At 46.6% G+C, this 20162-nt stretch overlaps 1 protein-coding gene across 1 annotated transcript in view; it reads right to left on the reverse strand.

Annotated features, from left to right (window-relative positions):
• The window catches only part of PTGFRN (prostaglandin F2 receptor inhibitor), an 85788-nt gene that overhangs the window by 31503 nt on the left and 34123 nt on the right, over positions 1 to 20162 (reverse strand). The window contains exons 4-6 of the mRNA XM_030869171.3: positions 15876 to 16256; positions 5299 to 5724; positions 1939 to 2358 (exon numbers count right to left, since the gene is read on the reverse strand). Coding sequence (XP_030725031.1) covers positions 1939 to 2358; positions 5299 to 5724; positions 15876 to 16256 — 1227 coding nt within the window. The remainder of the gene's footprint in view (positions 1 to 1938; positions 2359 to 5298; positions 5725 to 15875; positions 16257 to 20162) is intronic.

Here is a 20162-nt window from a genome sequence, read left to right on the forward strand (position 1 = left end):
GGCTCCCGATGCGCAGGCTCAGCGGCCATGGCTCACGGGCCCAGCTGCTCCGCGGCATGTGGGATCTTCCCGGACCGGGGCACGAACCTGTGTCCCCTGCATCGGCAGGCGGACTCTCAACCACTGCGCCACCAGGGAAGCCCTGGTCACCTTATTTTTGATAAAGCAGGCAAGAATATACAATGGAGAAAAGACAGCCTCTTCAATAAGTGGTGCTGGGAAAACTGGACAGCCACATATTAAAGAATGAAATTAGAACACTCCCTAACACCATACACAAAAATAAACTCAAAATGGATTAAAGACCTAAATGTAAGGCCAGAAACTATCAAACTCTTAGAGGAAAACATAGGCAGAACACTCTGACATAAATCACAGCAAGATCCTTTTTGACCCACCTCCTAGAGAAGTGGAAATAAAAACCAAAAGAAACAAATGGGACCTAATGAAACTTAAAAGCTTTTGCACAGCAAAGGAAAACATAAACAAGATGAAAAGACAATCCTCAGAATGGGAGAAAATATTTGCAAAGGAAGCAACTGACAGAGAATTAATCTCCAAAATGTACAAGCAGCTCATGCAGCTCAACATCTAACCCAATACAAAAATGGGCAGAAGACCTAAATAGACATTTCTCCAAAGAAGATATACAGATTGCCAACAAACACGTGAAAGAATGCTCAACATCACTAATCATTAGAGAAATGCAAATCAAAACTACAATGAGGTATCACCTCACACCGGTCAGTGTGGCCAACATCAAAACATCTACAAACGATAAATGCTGGAGAGGGTGTGGAGAAAAGGGAACCCTCCTGCACTGTTGGTGGGAATGTAAATTGATACAGTCACTATGGAGAACACTGGAGGTTCCTTAAAAAACTAAAAATAGAACTACCATACGACCCAGCAATCCCACTGCTGGGCATATACCCTGAGAAAACCATAATTCAGAAAGAGTCATGTACCACAATATTCATTGCAGCTCTATTTACAATAGCCAGGACATGGAAGCAACCTAGGTGTCCATCGACAGACGAATGGATAAAGACGACGTGGCACATATATACAATGGAATATTACTCAGCCATAAAAAGAAATGAAACTGAGTTATTTGTAGTGAGGTGGATGGACCTAGAGACTGTCATACAGAGTGAAGTAAGTCAGAAAGAGAAAAAGCAATACCATATGCTAACACATACATATGGAATCTAAAAAAAAGAACCTAGGGGCAGGTCAGGAATAAAGACGGAGACATAGAGAATGGACTCTAGGACACGGGGAGGGGGAAGGGTGAGTTGGGATGAAGTGAGAGAGTGGCATGGACATATATACACTACCAAATGTAAAATAGATAGCTAGTGGGAAGCAGTCACATAGCACAGGGAGATCAGCTAGGTGCTTTGTGACCACCTAGAGGGGTGGATAGGGAGTGTGGAAGGGAGACGCAAGAGGGAGGAGATATGGGGATATATGTATATGTATAGCTGATTCACTTTGTTGTAAAGCAGAAACTAACACATCATTGTAAAGCAATTATACTCCAATAAAGATGTTAAAAAAATAAAGTGAGAAAAGCCAGACACAAAGCTTACATATTACATTCCATTTACGTGAAATGTCCAGAATACGCAAGTTTCTAGAGACAGAAAGGAGATTAGTGGTTGTCAGGGGGTAGGAGGTTGGGGAGCTAAAGGGTGTCAGCTAAGGGTGCAGGTTTCTATTGGTTGTAATGAAAATGTTCTACAAGTAACTGTGGTGATGGTTGCACAACTCTGTGAATATACTGAAAACCACTGAACTATGTATTTAAATGGATAAATTGTATGGCATGTGAATTATATTTCAGTAAAATTGTTTAAAAACATGAAGCCATTGGATCAAAACCCTAGGGCCCCTTCCAGCTCAATCTAGGATTCAACAGGGTTCCCTGCTCACCTGAGGTTTGGAAGTCTATCTCAATAGGATTGGAGAGACTGGTTGCTGCTTCTCGCCACAGGCTGCCCCTAACAGGAGACCAGGCTGTCACCATGCAGCGGTATAGCCCTGCATCCGAGACCTGAGTCTGGTACATTCGATAGCGAAATTCATCTTCCTGCACTTTCTCTAACACAACGCCGTCCACCCGCGATGCATCTGTCCAGTTCTCCAGCTTCACCACAGAATCCTGGTCCAGGGAGATGATGTACTTGGTTTCGTTAGGACTGGAGAGGTCCCCAACAGGCTTCTCAGCCATGATGAGAACCGAGTAGCGTGGCGATTTAATATTTTTGGAAGACACTTTGCAAGTCATCTCAAATGTATTTCCGGCAGCAAAGAAAGGCTTGGGCTGCCTTGCCTTCACCACAAGCACGGAATCTGCAATGAAGTACCAGAAAGACATGATTTCTAACAGGATTAGGTAAATGGATATGCATCTGAAAGCACAATGTCAGGGAAATAGGAATTTATTTGCAAATTGCCGCACAGTAGCGTTTAAGAAAATCTGGAAACTCAGAAAAGTAATCACGTGTGTCAGTAAGCAGGCTGAAATCCCCCACGCTGGAAGAGGCAGAGCAGTCTGATTCGATTTAATGGGTGTGAGGGAAGAGGGGATGGATGGGTGAGAATTTGTTTTTATGGATTTTCAAGTCCTTGAGAAGTTTCACCCAGAGAGAGGATTTGGGAAGCTGCTGGTGCCCCCAAGGGTGTGAGGGAAAACTCGCTTCCAGTCAACTGGGGAAGACAGGGCTCTGGGCAATGCCATTTGCCTCTCCCCTCTGAGGCTCCACTGGGTGCAGGGAAAGTACACTTAGCCTAACCAGCCTGCTTGGAAGAGCAGAGCAAGGGAGCAATGGGTTCTCTCTGTTTCATCATATGATGGTAACATTATAAAACAGATTATTACTAAAGTGACTGGAGCTTACACTTGTAGATCCAGTCATTTCCACAGAGATGCTATATTAACATTTTGAACCAGTGTCCAGGGCTACTAACTTAAAGTGTGTGACTCCCTGCCTCTCCGTCAGAAAAAAAATAATCCCTAAGCATATACACATTAGAATTCATCTGTATTATAATAGCTCAGTGTCAGGCACTTGGAAGGTACTTAAATATTTGTTGAACGGATGGATAAATGAATTAAACACAACTCTTTTATCCTTTAATGAGATAATTCTATAACCCATCTGGTACCAAACAAAATTTTTATGTTGGGGTTATTTTGGGAATAGTTGTTCCAAACCTATCAGGAGGACATGTATATTACGGGGTCTCTCCAGAACCACTGATTCCTGAGGTTCCACTGAGCCATTCACATTCTTTCTTGGAGTTTAAATTTGTGAGATTAGAAGAGATCACTAAAGGTTAAACAAAAAGAAAAGTCCAAGGACTATGCCCTCAGGTATCTAATGTCCGAGGATCAGGAAAATGAACAGAAATCAGCAAAGGAGGCTGAGAAGAAGACTTACGAGGTTGGAGAAAAGCCCAGAGGGTAGTATCCCACAAGCCAAGGAAAAGCCGAAGTATTTCCAAGAAGAGGGAATGATCAACTGTGTTAAGTCCTGCTAAGTCAAGTAAGATGACTAACAACTGGACTTTGCAATATGTCAATCACTAGTCATCTTAACAGCTGGGGCAAAAGCCAGATTAGAGCAGAACAGAGAACAGGAAGAGAGAAAACAGAGACACTGAGGACAAACGAATCAATCCTTTGCCTATCAAAGGAAAGGAACAGAAATGAGTGGGCAAGGGGTATGGGGAACAGACAGATGGAGGGGGAAGCAAGACCAAGATTAGTTTAGCTTTAATTAAAAAAAAAAAAAAAAACTCACAACAAGAGATCTAAAATAGGCCAGTGGGAAACAGTGGGAGTGATGTAGAAAGATAGGTGTGTTTACAGGATAGGTTGTTTGGAACTGAGAGGATGGAGAGCTCTCAGTCATCAGAAGTGAGATGTCTAGTGCAGGGTGTGAGCTTGGGAGTGAATAACCAAATAGGACAGAGGTCATAATGACTAGAAAGGAGGACAGGGGCCTGAGAATGAAAGGTTTCTCAACCTTACATGCACCTGGGAACCACCTTGGGAGCATCTGACAATTCCAATGCCCAGATTACACAGAACCTCAGGCCAATTAAGACAGAACCTCTTGTGGGACTCAAGCATCAGTATGTTTTTAAAGCTCCTCAGGTGATTCCAATGTGCAGCCAATGTGCCCCAGCGCCCATACAGATAGTGAAACTAGCAAGACAGCAGGAAAAGCAGAGAGCGGCTGCGAGACAAAACTGAGCATCTTCAAAGAATGCGTGAGGAGGACCCAGGAGTTGACAGGTGACGGCAATGAGAGGAGGTGGAATGATCTGATGACAGGAGATGTGAAGTTGGATGTTTTTAGGGAGGAGGGAAAAGAGCCTGGAGGCTGCAGTGAGGGACGAGGAGGGCACCTGACTCATCTAGGCCCGGTTACACTGTGGGAAGAAAACACCACCACTCGGGAAGGCTCCAGGGGAAATGGTGTCCTTGGGGAGAGCGAGGTGGGTCATGTTTACTGTGAGGAAGAGAAAGGACTATTCAGAGATGAGGTCAGGAAGCAGGAGATTTTGCCAAGCTCTAGAGGGCCCTGTTTGGGGTTTGGGGATCTCAGAGGCGTGGCAATGAGGCGACAGAAGCCATGTGGTGGGCTGTACGGTGCTTCACATCCGGGGCACGAAGGAGGACCCGGGAGGCCTGGCCTTCCTGCAGTGACGGACTAGACCAGGGATAAAAGACTTGACAAGTCTGACATCCCAAGGCACACAGGGCTCTGAGCATTGGGGAGGATACACATCAAAGAAACTGTTTCCCTTAAGTTCTTGTCAGCTCTCCCCAGGAACACTCTCTCTGAATGGGTGACTGACCTCTCCGGGGCAGGTGCAGTGGCCCGGGGCTGCCCGCTCATTCTGGGGCATCTGAAATGTGCCTGCAACCAGCGGGAACTCACGGACCTGGATACACTCTCAGAGGCGTGTGCAAAGTTTGGCTTCAGATCACCCAGTGGGGCCATAGGTCGATGGCGTACACCAGGCACCCTGTGAGCTCCTACAAGATGATCTCCTACCACGACCAAGCCCCAGCCCTCTTGTTAGACTTACCCTTCTCAACGTCGTCATCGTAAAGGGGTTCGTGCTGAGGATAAGAGGCACAGTCACTGGAGTGTGAATTTCTTGGATCCCTAGTGTGCATGGAAACCTGCAGAGTGACTGTGCATCTGAAAATGCACAGTGGGATGACTTAAGCCAAAACAAAACAAAAATGTTCATGAACAAGAAGGAAGTGCCTACCTTCTGATGCCCAAAATATGCTGACAGGTTTGGAGAAGACGTCCTTGCTCTTCACCCAGCTGTTGTTACGCTGTTTGGTCCAGGCAGACACAACACAGTAGTAACTGCCCCTGTCCTCCTCTGTAGTCCTTTGGATTCGGAAATTGAACGTGTCTGTACGCTCCTTAGAAAAAATGAAGTCTCCGTCCTGGGCCCGTTGCTTGCTCCTCTCTCCATACTTCAGCGTCCAGTCCCCGTTCATGACTGCAAGGAGCTCGCTGGCCACCACGTCATCGCTGCGCCGGTTCACCCTGTGGTACCAGGACACCGTGAAACGGACACTCGCCTCGGTGCTCTCCACATCCACTATCCGGCATTCCAGCTCGGTGAGGTCGTCTGAGAACTCAGGGACCTTAGAAGCATTCAGGTACACCTGATAGTCTGGTTCTGAAAGAGAGAGAAGGGCCAGGATTTTAAAAAAAATCAAATCAGACAGAGCAATTTACCAAGAATTAGCAAAAGGAACAAGATAAGCACTATTGTTGTCCTGACAATTAAATGCCCATTCTATTCGCTACGGTGATAGCAATGGAAGTCTTCATGTTGTATGGGAAGGATCCTCTGAGAGTCTGTTACTGCAAAACCTTGCACAACTGCAAAACCTTGCAAAACCCACTGTCCCCCCTCAAGAAAACCTCCCAAGGCCAGAAGCCAAATGTCCCCACTCAGAGTCTTGATCTTTCCAGAGGGTGAGGCCAGCTGTTAGTTTCCCCAGGAAGTTGGAGTCTTCTGAGAAGAACCTCTTAAGAAGTTTGGTGTCCATGCTCTACCAAGACGTTCTCTGGCATGCCAAGCAGTGCCCACAGACCTCCAAAGCCCCCACTGGCACAGCACTGGAAAACCCAACCTCAGAGTACATTCTAGCTCTTGCGGCCAGTCAACCCACCGTGTTGCGGGTTCCTGCCATCCTTGGCTTTGACCCAAAGGCAAGGCCCTCAGGTCATCATTCCTCCTGTGGACGGCCATCCTCCAACTCCCCAAACGGTATTTTTTTCACTGACACACGTTAACTCTCCTATTCAATTCTGCCAACCTTGAAGGCAGCTCACTGTGATCCTGGCTCTAGTAAAGCCCGCTCACTATGACCATCCTGCTTCCTGCCAGGCGTAAATTCTGATGAGGGAGGGAGGGAAGCCAGCGAGTGCTCTCCTAGTGTCCCCACTGCCACTGTCTCAGTCCTGTTATTTTTCACTCGTATAGAACCCCTCCTCCTGTGAAGTTCACTGTTTGCATTTAATCCATTTCTACAACTCCACATTTCAAAGCCTCCCAGGAACTGGTATGAGGACCCCCTTCACTGCTTCCTTTCTTCTACCAATACCTCCTCTGCATGTCACATCTAATTATCTGAAGTTCTCCAGTCACTGCAGTCTTGCACCACCGGGTGACCTGTTAGCGGTGGCCTCTCCTCTTGACTGCCCTGCAAACTTGCTCTCATTCTTCAGTGTCACCTCCTCTGCGCTCCCTTCCTGGACACCCTTTCTCTGTGTTCCCATAAACCGTGTAGGTACTGTTGTAAAGCAGTTACTACTCCTTGCTTGAAGGTCTTGTCCCTAAGGTTCAAACATACAGCCGTGTATAGAGTAGTCACTCAATAAATGTTTGCTGCCTGGATACTAAGACTTCTGGAAAAAAGCTACATTTTTCTCCTGTAGCGCTTTGCCTGCTAGGAGACAAATGATTCTACCTAAACAGAATTTTCCATTTGCCAACACTGTATTCACATCACCTCCATCAAACAGTTTAGTTTTATTTAACGTTGCTTTTATTTATGACTCATATAAATTATAAACTGCTGAGGTCAAGGAACTGTTGTTTTGTGATTTATACTTCTAACAAAGTGTGTAACATCATGACTTCCCCAAGAATGACTCAGTGGCCAGGAAATGGAAAGAACTCAAACTCCTAATTCCCTTAAACGTCATCTTCACAAGCATTTAATTGCAAGTGAGCCTGGACCCTGTTCCATAAAAAGCTGAACCAGGGCTTCCCTGGTGGCGCAGTGGTTGAGAGTCCGCCTGCCGATGCAGGGGACACGGGTTCGTGCCCCGGTCCGGGAAGATCCCACATGCCGCGGAGCGGCTGGGCCCGTGAGCCATGGCCGCTGAGCCTGCGCGTCCGGAGCCTGTGCTCCGCAACGGGAGAGGCCACAGCAGTGAGAGGCCCGCGTACTGCAAAAAAAAAAAAAAAAAAAAAAAAAGTTGAAGCAGCGCAGCTCTGCCTTCTGATGGGAGAATGTCCTCAGTGATGTGGACATTACAGAGAAATATGCTAGAATGTCATCTGCCACCTCGTTTCACAGGTGAAGGTGCCAAAGATATACAGCTTGGGGGTTTCCTGGCCCTGGGCAGCGTGCTAACACACACGCTGCCTCTCCAGTGACTGCTGACTGTGGAACAAACACTGAAATGTATTTACACCATCACACGCATAAGACGAGGTATTCCCAACTTAGCCCGCATCCAGGGTTTCAGACCCTTTCCTCATGTGGGACTTCAGCACAGCAACTAGAGTGAGGACAAGGACAACCAAGTTCATGTAATGTGGAAAGGACAGACTTGAACTGGTTGTGCGCACAGCAAGACTGCCCTCCTCAGTCCTGTCAGGACCAAACGGGAACACCAGATCATCAAGAGTCCAGCAGCTCGCTCCATTCCGAGCACAACGCGAAGACCCTTCGCATGTGTCACCACATTAACCTGAACAACAAACTGTGAAGCAGGAAAGATCAGTGGTGAGGAGCCAGGGGTCTGGAAGTCAGACTGTATTTGAATCCTGGCTCTGCCTTCACTTGCTGTGTGACCTTGGGCAGATTACTTAACCTCTCTGGTGCCTCATCTGTAAAAATGGGGAGAATAACAGTAACCACCTCATAATGTTATCATGAGGATTAACAGTTAAAATAATACACGTGAAAGTGCTTAGACTGGTGCCTGGTCCGTGTATGTGTGGCGGGGGTGTGCGAGGTGTACTGGCAGAGGTGTGTGCGGAGTGAAGTGAATTGGGTTGTGAATGTGTTATTCTTGAGATGCAATGGAGACACCAAGTCAAGATGCTAAGGACACAGCTCTGTGCCAGTGTTTGAACCTGGAGTCTAAGAAACAGCTGGGGCCAAAGCAGTGGAATGGACACACACACACACACACACACACACACACACACACACAGCTGAAACCTCACTCCAAACACACACAGCTGGCTCCTCCTCCTAACTTTCCAACTGCTACTCCTGGTACCACAGCCCACCGTTCACTCTCCCAGTTCCCCCTCTTGAAAGGTGTACCATATCCCACTCTCTTCAGATGGTGCCTAAGTCTCACCATTCTCCCTCCTCAGCGTCTCTTCCACTTCTCACGTTCCAGGCCTCACACACAGTAGGTGCTCTATAAATATCTGTGCATAGAAGTGAAAACCTCACGACCACCATTCCCGTCCTGGCCCTCTGCCACCAGCCGAGACTATTATAATAACCTTCCGACCTGCCTCTAGGCTCACACCACCACCAGGTCATCTGTTCAAGAAGCCTCCCAGTAGGTGGCTTTTCTCTCACCTACTGAGTGAAGAACACACGCCCCAGCCTGGCACTCAAAGCCCTGCAGAGTGTGAGTCTAAGCCCTCTGTCCAGCTCCACCGCCCACTGCCCTCTTGTACACGCTCCAGACTCGGTGCCGGTGGCGCCTGTTACCACTCCCTCATCACCTCCTCTGCTTCCTCCCGCCTGTTGCCTCTGCCTCAGCGCCCGGGACACCTGCTCAGTAAGGAGCTGAGTAAATGACTGAGCCGATTCCCCCATTCTACTCCCTCCTCTCCCCCTTGACGGATCTGTTTAAATCTATGTATCCAAATGTGGAGAAAGGCGAGTACAGGGGTTGCAGTGCATGTGCATCTAGTTACAGGAATGCCAGCTCGGCAGAAGAGCAAAATCTCTTCATTGACTGGTTTGTCTCCTTGTTCTCTGTTCAAACTAAATCTTAGGCCCGCAAAAGGAGGATCCTAATGCAAAAACAAACACGTGGATTCTTGTGGACTTACAAGGCATAAGTTCCAGGGATTTAAAGGATGTGCAAAGGTCATCTGAACGATTCCCCCAGCCTTGGGGGTCGCCTTCGGACTTACACTCCTAGAAAAGATATGAATCCACTACGTCAGAATGGTAGGCGTGTGAGTGGGTGCCTACTTCTTTTATGTTTTGGTGCATGTATGGAAATCTTCCTTTATTGTTGTTTCACAATTTTAAAACTTGTTGCCAGAGATTGGGCGTACTCCTCAAGGTCCGTCGTGCACAGACCTCTTCAGGTAGCCTCTCCTACTGAACAGGAAGCCTCCTGTGAACTCACCAGCCTGTCCCAACTCTACTTCTTATTTAGCAAACATTCAGAGACCCTACCACCCGCCAGATTCCCTGCTCTCTGAGGACTTTACTTGAACATTGCCTTGAACTTCAGTTACAGGTCTGTCTGCCTCATGGACCTTCTATAGGGCTCTTCTCAGGGTCTGGGACCCACTGTTTGATTCATCTGTGTGTGCTATGTATGCAGTGCCTTGTACACAAAAGACATTAACACACTTGCTGAACTGGACTAAATTTAATATTTTGCATAAAAATGCTCATTTTCAGCATAAGTGTTACACGACTGATTACTGCTATATTCTGCTTGATCTCATCAAGAAATCATCTAAGAATGTAATAGTGGTTATGTTTAAAAACTGCTTATCAGTTAAAGATGCATACTAAAGTATTTAATGGCAAAATGACATGATGTCTGGGATGTGTTTTACATTCTTCCAGAAGGAAAAGAAAAGAGGGGGCAGGGGAAAGAAAGAGAGAGAGAGAGTGTACGTACGTGTGTGTGTCTAGGGGAGGGAAGAGAGATGAAATAAGATTAGCAAAATACTGATAACTGTTGAAGCTGGTGGTTTGTTCTACTTCTGGGTAAATTTCTACTCCAAAAGTTTAACACAAACAAACAACCCGCCCACAGCGTAAGCCCTTTTACAGAATACTGAGGCCAGTCTAAGGCACGACATCACTAACCTTCCAGGAAACAAGGCTCTCTCCCTAAACTAGCTCCCAGGACAACCTGCTCATTTACACACCACCTCCTGCAGCTGCGGCCTCCCATACTGTAAGCCCCACCGAGAAAGACTTTGTTTTCTGATTATGGGTCATTAAACTCCTTTGTTATAACTTCCGAAACAATGAAAATGTTCCGAATCATTGGCTAATTTGTAAAAGCAGATATTTTGTGCCTACCACATGCAGGGACCTGAACCGGGGGATTTCACAGATTACCTCATTTATTCACTCTCACAACAATTCTGTAAGGAAGGTACAAGGATACTAATAACTGGCATTTATGGAGGGCTTCCTGTATGCCAGGGACCAGGCCATACACTTTCCTTGCATGCTGGTTTAATCTTCAGAACAACCTTATATGATAGATACTATTTTCACGTACTTTTCCTAAACCAAACCAAACCAAACCAAACCAAACCCGAAATCAAAGCCCAAATGAGGTTAAGTTCAAAGACGAAGATCTTGCACAGCGCGTGGGGGGTGGGGGAGCAGAATCATAGGAGAGGCTTTGGCTCCGTGGCCTGGCTCCCACTAGGGCCGAATTGCACAACCTCATTACACACCCAGTTATTCATGCTTCTCAAAGCCAGCTCCATCCCAGAAGACAAGAGGGATGATAACAGCTGAGGCACTGATCCTGAACTGTGTACAACAGGGCCATGTTCTAATGCCCCCTTTGAAGTTTAGTTAACTTGGGGGAGCTAATTAGATGAACAGGCTGCAAGCACGAGTCAGAAGAAACAGGAGGAAGAGGGCCCTTTTTTCTGCCGATGCCAGTTTTATTACCCTGAACTGGGCAGGTACTTTAGATGCAGCTGAGCGAGTTGACTAATTGTCAAAGAGTTGCCACTATCATCACTGGTATACAACAATTAAATATTCTCTGGGGGGCTTCCCTGGTGGCGCAGTGGTTGAGAGTCCGCCTGCCCATGCAGGGGACGCGGGTTCGTGCCCCGGTCCGGGAGGATCCCACATGCCGCGGAGCGGCTGGGCCCGTGAGCCATGGCCGCTGAGCCTGCGCGTCCGGAGCCTGTGCTCCGCAACGGGAGAGGCCACGACAGTGAGAGGCCCGCGTACCACAAAAAAAAAGAAAAAAAAATTCTGCAGATCTAAATCTTATCTTCTGTAGACGGCAAAGAACTCTCAAGTCTCTACCAAGTACTTAGCAGATTAACAGCTCCTTTTAAAGAAAAATAATTACCTTCCTCGCTGGCACAGGGCTGGAAGAGGGGACGGTCCGCAAGTGGGGAAGAATGCAAATCAGGTGCCTAAGCCCAAGTAGCACCGCTCGGCTCTGCCGGTTCCTGCTCCTGTATCTGAAGCCCGTGGAACCCTCTCCAATTAACACCACAGCAGTCTGGGACTTCGGGCAGAGAACTCAACCATGAACTGATTAGTATCCAACTCTTGCCAAGGGCTCATTTAAGACATCTGATAGCAGAGAGAGATGGCTTCACATGCAGATTAGCCAGCCATTCCTCCCGATTCTCTGTAGCTTTCGCCATATACTAAATTGGATCGACACAAAGCGACATTCGTCCTCCACAGTAACTCAGTCTCTTACAAAAACTCCTTCACACACTTAAGATTTATGCCTTCAGCTTTTATGGGGAGTGGATACAAGAAACATCCATCTGAACAATCACTTAGAGCGTTTGTAAAAGAACAGTTGAAAGCACTGTCCATTATGCTATCGAATGCCCCTTAAATAAAACAAGCGCATGATAAATTCAGTGCCAAGAAAAAGTTTGTCTCTCTTTTGTTTGTTTTCCATCATCAGAGGAGGGCTGTATAATCCCATCTCTTTTGCCTCAACTCTCCAAAACTTCAGAGGCAAATTCAGTGCTCAAATGCAGTCACTAATCCACCCCAACCACCTTGCAATACCTATTCTTTGATTTTTTTTTTTTTACCCCTTTTGATCTTGATTTTATTTTTGTGCCTCCTGCTTTAAATTGGACTTCGTTTTGCAACCCAACTTAAATCTTTTTGCCTTCAAAAGTAGGGCATCCATCCTAAGTAAAGAGATTTTTTCTTACCCTCTAAAAAATTATAGTCCTCCCAGCTGCTACAAGTGCTCCTGGACTTGACAGACCCATTCACGTCATTGCCCTGATGTCTCTGGTTAACACGATGGAACGTGAGAAGACCCCAATCAGCTTCAATCCCTCATCTACTCAGTGCACCCAAGCAAATGAGGACAAGAACGACCCAGCTTTTAGGACTCTATGCTTTAGAGTTTCAGGCGTGAAGCTGATCCCCAAAGCCAAACCGTTTCCACACAGGATGACAATACTCGGGACAGACTCCCCTCAAGATGAAAATACTTGGGACAGACTTGACCTAGGGCCATAATTCTGTCCAAGCCATTCTAAACATTTCTTTGGAAGTAAAAGGAACAAGCATTAACCGCTGCATAGATTCTACTTTCCAAAGATGATGCAGTAACGTTTCCCATCTCACATGCCCTTTTTGAAATGTGACCTTGCTAGTCTCCCATTAAGAGATGGGGTCTCTTTCTCTACCCCCTTGAACTTGGACAGACTCTGTGATGGCTCTGACCAATAGAAGACAGCGGAGGTGCACTGTACCAGTCCCAGGGACAGCTTTCAACTAGCCAGGCACTTCTACTTCCTGCGTCCTGGCAGCCAGCCGCCACGTAAGAAGAATGACTGTCCTGAGAAGACGGCGCCATGAGAAACCCAAGCCACATGGACAGGGCCTGGATGAGACACCACATGGGGACAGAGAGAGATGCCCTGGAACGTGGTGACAAGTGCATGAGAAAGCCACCTGGAAGGGGATCCCCAGCCCTAGCTGTCCCAGCTGTCACCATGTGCATCAGAGATGAACCCCATTGAGTTCTTCCCTAATTCCTGACCCTCAAAATTGTGAGCAAAATGAAAATCAGTGGTTTTCAGGTGGGGATTGGGACAGTGCCTCACTCGCACTGTTTGCAGGGATCAAATATTTAATGCGTGCAAAGCCCTTGGCCTAGTCCCTGGCACGCAGTAAGTGTTGAGTACACAGTAGTTATTATGTTTAATACGTCAGGTAGCAAAATTGAGCATTTTGTGTAATACCTGCACAGGGAACTGGCTTTCTCAAGAGCTCTTCTGTGACGACATTCCACAGTCACGCAACGTAAGATGACCTATCTAAATAGACCACTTCCTGTCTTATTGCCACCTCTCAGTTAGCCTCAGCAGGCCCCAATTTACATGTGGCATGGTATCCACGTGCATACGCAGACACGTTGTAGATCTAGAGCGAATCACACAGTGTCAAGCCAGGCCTGACCACTGCTGAGCGGAGAATCCAATTGGGAGGTCCTGGAGAAAAAGCCTACTGCTGTACTCAGGCCCAACTCGCCTCCTGACAACTGTCCAGGGAGCTGTAATGGTATGAGGCACAGGCACAGGGAAGGAGGAGAGATTTAAGGGGAAGACAGGAGAAGAATACCACTTACACTCCTGACAGGTTTGCCCATGTGCAGTACCTCTGAATGTTCTGAGCTGAACTTATTGCTTTCTTTGCAATTCTTCTTCTCCTATGCACATATGTTAACATATCCATGTGTTGGCGCTGGTTTATCTACCCATCAGGCCAGTGTTTACTGAGTGCCCATTACGTGCAAAGAACTGGGAGAGATGCGGGGTCTGGGGCCTTAGATCAGCCAGGGAAAAGCACACTGACAGCTTTCGCAACAACCGTGTTGGATCCTCAGAATAATAACCAAACCTTTTCCCACAATTTAGTCTCTTTATTTCTTCCCACTCTCTGGAGAACACAGCCACCAACAAATCCCTTCCAGCTAAAAGAGCCCATTCCCTCCCCGAGTTCCCCTCCTGCTTCCTGACAGTCTCAGCATCTCTCCCCCGGGGTAGGCTGGGATCAGCGCCGTGACGACTTCAAAGAGGCCGTCTAAGTCGGTGGGGGAGGGGTGCAGAACATCCGCGCTGGGATCTGACAGCACCGCACAAGGCACCGAGGACCAGGGCTGTGAGACACATTCAGCTCCGGGGCTGAAAACTCTTCTTCTGGTGCTGACAACATCTGTTTTATTTTGAAGGTTGCTAAGGAGAGTTCTAGCTGGGCTAACGTTGTTCCAGTTCAGTACTTCATGATGAGTTTCTCGCACGGGGTTCAGAAGGCAGGAATAAAAGCTCGCCAGATGAACCCGCTCCTTTCACTTTGCAGATATTAAAGAATCACTTTGCTACCAGGGATGACTAACACCCCGCCTGGTCTCGCTCAGAATTGGACGGACCCTCTGCTTACTCTCTTATGACTCGTCTTCTCCCTGCCCCCTCTGTCCCCACTTGCCAACTCCCCATCTTTGCCAAATACCAGCTTATTAGGAAGAAACAGACAGTGAATGTGCCACTAGCCCAGGAGAAGATTTCACTGCAGAGACAAGGAAGAGCTGAGAAATGAGTTGGGGCTCACGGCGGGAGGACGTTTAGCATTAGACAAAGGAGGAAATGATTTCCGAGCCTTTGAAGATCTGTTTTACCTCCTAATAGAGCAATGCCGAACGCCTTCATGCGGGCTCGGAACAGTCAGGAGACAGTAGAGAGACCAAGCTCAAAAGAGGGAAGAGGCTAACCGGCAGGCCTGTCTCCATCTTTGCAGTAATGGACTTGGGAAGCGAAGCACTCCACACTCCACCCGGCCCCATCCTGCCTAAGTCCACTTGCGATTAATTACAAGATAGTAACAAAATTAGGAAAAGTCGGCCCTGGAGGGCAAGCATTCAGGAAAATAAGAGATGGGGAAGGTGAGCCTGGTAAAAAAAGAAGAGGATGTGACAATGACCTTCACATATATGACAAGTAACAATGACATGGGTGGCAAGGAGGGCAACAGTTGAGGGCCACTCTGCTCCTCCCTTAGGAATCAGACGTGGGGAGAGAGCCCTCCAAAAGAGCAGGGGAAGCAGGAAGCCCCCTGGATTTAACTGGTATCTGTAAAAAAAAAAATTCATTTGGGCCTTCCAGGGCATTCGGTGAAAAAAACGTGTTCCATTAACTAAAGGAATTCTTTTTCTTCCCTGGGCTTTAGAAAAGCCCCAGCTCCTGCCAGAGAGTACCTAGGAGTCCAGGCAAAGGAAAGGGAGAATGGCAGTGTTCTCCCTCCAACAGAGATCTATTTCAAAGAGCCATTCAGCAGGGCCCCCCACCCTGCAAATCTCGACAACAAAAGGAATATATATCCTCTCAGAGGAGGGTACTGAGACAACTGAGGCCACGTTATCTAAACATTTCCCTTGCCTGCCAGATTCTATTTCAGCCAGTTTGGCTTTCTCCCCCAGCTTGGGATCTATGCAGGAGAGAGTATGCTTGTCCTGATATCAAGAAGGCCCAAACAGTGCAGAACACGCAGCTCCCTTACTCCTCTCCGTATCCCAGAGGAGGGATTAAGCCAGAGAGGTGAAGAGCCAGCTCTCCGAACCACTCACCTAGCCAGGTCACAGCCACAGCACCTGGGGCCGACATGGCCTCTGCCACCTTGTGCCAGCTCCTGTTGTGCCCGGGTGTCCAGAGCGCCACGTGGCAGAAATAGTAGCCAGCGTTTTCTTTGCTGACATCTCGAACCAGTAAATGGTAGGAGCGCGCATCCACGTGACTCAAGGCCATGTGAGGAGAGCTGTGCACCAGGGAATCATGGTCCAGCCGAGCCAACACATGGGGGCCGGGCAAGGTGCTGTCAGGCGTCCTGCTGAAGTACCACGTCACCGCGGGTCGGACGTCGTCCGCTCGGTCCGTTGTAATGTTGCAGGTCAGGTCCAGCTCCTTTCCTTCAGCCACAGACACATTCCTGGCCACAGCGGCTCGAAGCACTGGAAAATTGAAAACAAGAATGTCTAGATAATCTCCGTCGTATTTGCTGCTTCCACCCCCGTCCCCTTAGATCATCTCTTTTTACCTTCTTATTTGCAACATTCAAGTTAGAAGGCTTTGTACAGTTTTGAGTGCTTGAGAAATGTACTGAATAAATGAATGAAACATACCATATTTCTTTTTCTTTCATTAAAACAATAACAAGCACTTATATATATATGCTTACTCTATGCCAGGCACTCTTCTGAGTGCTTTATAAATTTCATCTTCAAAACAACCCTACGAGGTAGTACAATTATCATCTCCATTTTACTGGTAAGGCAGTTGAAGCACAGAGAAGTTAACTAACGTGCCCAAGGTGCCACAGCTAATAGGTAACAGAGCTAAGATTCAAATCCCGGCTGTCTGCCTCTAGGGACGCTGCTCTTAAGTGTTACACTATTATCACGTACACTATCATTTTGAAAACAAGTCTGCTGAACATTACAAGGCTAAAATTATACTTTCTCCATATGCACGACAGGCCTTGGGTGACTTTCAGAGAAAAGACAGCTCAGCTCTGGCCGGTACATATTATCAGTTGGGGGCCAGGAGCTGGAGGGTAGGAAGTGAGGGTGAAACCATCTTCTGGGTAAAAGGGGGGCAGGGAGGATCCTAAACAGAAGGACTGGGAAAGTGAAACCAGACAATATGCCTGACGAGTCAAGTCTTCCAAAGGCTATGCACTTAGAGCATCATTTATTCTGGTCCACACACCCGCCTTAAAGTCAAGAGTAAAGCATATATTCTAAAACCAAACCACAATGATTTCTGGATTACCCATGCCACTGCCCTCTCTGTGTGGATAGTTAAAAGTAGACTATATTTAGACGAAGCACTGAAGGATCTGGTGTCACGGTCTCCAGGCAGATGTGGTTTCAGCATTCCCCTGTCAAAGCTTTTTACATGGAAACATTTTAGTTTATTCAAGGGATTTTGTGCAAAGAAGTTGAACATCTGTAATCAGAGTAGAAAAACATGCAACACGTGCTAATGCTCTAGGAACAACTGCTTAGATGATAACTAGCTGACACCTCCCAGGGGATTCAAGTGGACGCACAGCAAGGTCCTGGTCTTCCAGCAGGAGTCACTCAGCACCAGCTGCGGTCCCGGGTCAGCTCAGCGACAAAGGCTGTCACTCAGTTCAGAAAAGACGCAACCCCAAAACCCATGTCCTTTGGAGTAAATGACTTTCATATAAATATTTCCAAAGGCTGATGATATTTCCAACAAGTGTTTCAGGCCAAGTTCAACATCTGCCTTGATGAAGGCAGAAAATGAGGTGGGCATAGTATTAGAAAAAGGAATTTGAAGTCTAATTTCTCACCTCCACCCACCTTCTTCCACATTCCTCCTCCTCCTTCAACCTTTAAACGAGCCAAAAATAATAAGAGATATCTTTTGAGGGGAGTCAGTATGGAAACTGCTGCTCCGAGCCTGTGCTGCGGTTTGAACCTCCCCACGTACAAACCGTGGTCAGGGATCCCAGAATACTGCCAGAGTCCCTCTGTGCCGGCCACCACTACTGGCGGTAAAAGAAGGCTCAGGAGGGAGCCAGCTGAGGAAAGAAGAAGTAGGCAATATGCAGCTGTGGACAGTATGCATGGAGAAGACAGGTTCTTGCGTTTAGACATACTGGCAGAAACATCTCTTTAGCGGTATAGTTCACTTTCTAATTTTTTTTCCCTGCAAGTGGCTAAAAATCTTGTCACATCACTAAGCATAGTTGTCACATGTTCTATGGGATTGGAGGGTTCACTGCTGGGACAGGACGAAGTACGGGGAAGGGAAAAAAAGAATCAGTTCTAAGGACTCGTAATGCAAGAGGGGACCTCAGACTAGGCCTGGAGTGATGCAGGCTTTCTCCTACTGGATGTAACTGAACCTATAAATTAGACACCAACATCTGCATCAACCAGACCACTCCCAATATAGGGGGGTTTACTGCCACCTACATGACCTACAGCCCCACCATTTAAGTAGCTTTGTGCCATTTATCATAACAATGCCATAAGAATACTTAAGAAGCTAGCTATGGACAACATTCATAGCAGCACTATTTACAATAGCCAAGATATGGAAGCAACCTAAGGGTCCATCAACAGATGAATGATTAAAGAAGATGTGGTGTACAAATACAATGGATTATTACTCAGCTGCAAAAAAGAATGAAAGAATGCCATGTGCAACAAAACCTGTAGGGTATTATCCTTAGTGAAGTAAGTCAGGCAGAAAAAGACAAATAGTGCATGTTTTCACTTATATGTGGTCTCTAAAAAATGAAACAAACGAACCAATATAACAGAACAAAAACAGACTCACAGATACAGAGAACAAATCAGTGGTTACCAGTGGAGAGAGGGGGAGGGGGTGGGGCAAGATAGAGGAAGGGGATCAAGAGGTACAACTACTAAGTATAAAATAAATAAGATACAGGATGTAGTACACAGCACGGGAAATACAGCCAATGTTTTATAACTTTAATGGAGTCAAATCTATAAAACTATTGAATCACTACGTTGTACACTTGAAACTAACATAATATTGTAAATCAACTACACTTTAATTTTAAAAAAAAAGCTAGCTGTGGAGAATGCAGGTGCTGAAAATGAGAGAAAGACCATCACTCTAGCGTGGTAGTTCTTAACCTGGGGTCCACAAAGAGAATTTAAGGAATCTGTGACATGGACGGGAAAAACAAATTGTCTTTGGTTTACTAACCTCTACGTGAAATATAGCAGCTCCTCTCGTTATGAAACTAAGCAACAAACCAGTGTAGTATTATCTGTCCCTGGGACCTTGTTCCCAATAGAAATCACAGATATTTTCACATCACCTGACAATTGTTGCAGATATCTTAACATATCATTTATATTCATCACTTATCAGAAATTACAGTAGTTGTTAGGCCTGCCACTATATCTTATTATTTAATGCAATAATAAAATATTATATTATTATATAACAAATTTTTCTTAAAATTTTTTGATTACTATTCAATGTAACTGTTTTCCTTTGTCATCCTCCACATGGATTTTATGAATTAAAACATATCAACTCTGAGAAAAGGTTTGTGAGCTTCAAAGGACTGTCGAAGACGCCCATGGCACAACAAGCTACGAGCCCTGAGGCTCAGGTGAGAGCCAGATGCTACCGCCTGCCTAATAGACGCAGGGTGTTCAAGTCTTATAACTATACTCTGGGTTTTGCGGCTTGTTTGAAACGAAAAAAAAAAAAAACCTTTACAACTGAAATTCTTGTATGAAAAGATAATTCTCTGCCAGGCTGAAATTCTTAACCCTCCTGCCCCGTTAAAACAGTTGTCCGATGCAAGCTGAATATCCGTGGTTTCTTAGGTCAGATTCCTGGCAGATCACTTCCGAAAAGGCAGGTGACCTGAATCCATCCGGAAAGTGATTTCTGCAGCTGGGAGAACCAAGACTGAGTGTGACCTGCAGCCCCTCTTGTCGGCAAGAGCACCTCCAACCTCACTGACGGCCACGGTCACTCAGTGGCCAGTCAGTGCTGCTTTTCCCAAATCCAGCTCCTGTGTTGTGGTGCAAACGCAGGGTAGAGTGCTCAGGACAATGCAGCTTGCAGAGGAAAAACACTCCCCGTGTGTATCGTTTCCTGCTTTCCTTCCAACCTCAGCAACAGAGCGACCACACACTCTTGTTTATAGTCAGGAAATGAGTCCAGCCAAGGTCTTCCCAGTTTACAGAACAGGGGGCAGCAGCAACAGCAGCAGAGTACTCTGAGATCTGGAGATGTCAGACTCTCAGCAAACCAAGTCTATCCAACCATCCACAGCAGTGACATCACCCTGAGATGGGCTCTTTTCACTTTCTCTCTGCCAAGCCAGAAGC

The sequence above is a fragment of the Globicephala melas genome, chromosome 1 (assembly GCF_963455315.2).
Source record: "Globicephala melas chromosome 1, mGloMel1.2, whole genome shotgun sequence".
Lineage (NCBI taxonomy): Eukaryota > Metazoa > Chordata > Mammalia > Artiodactyla > Delphinidae > Globicephala > Globicephala melas.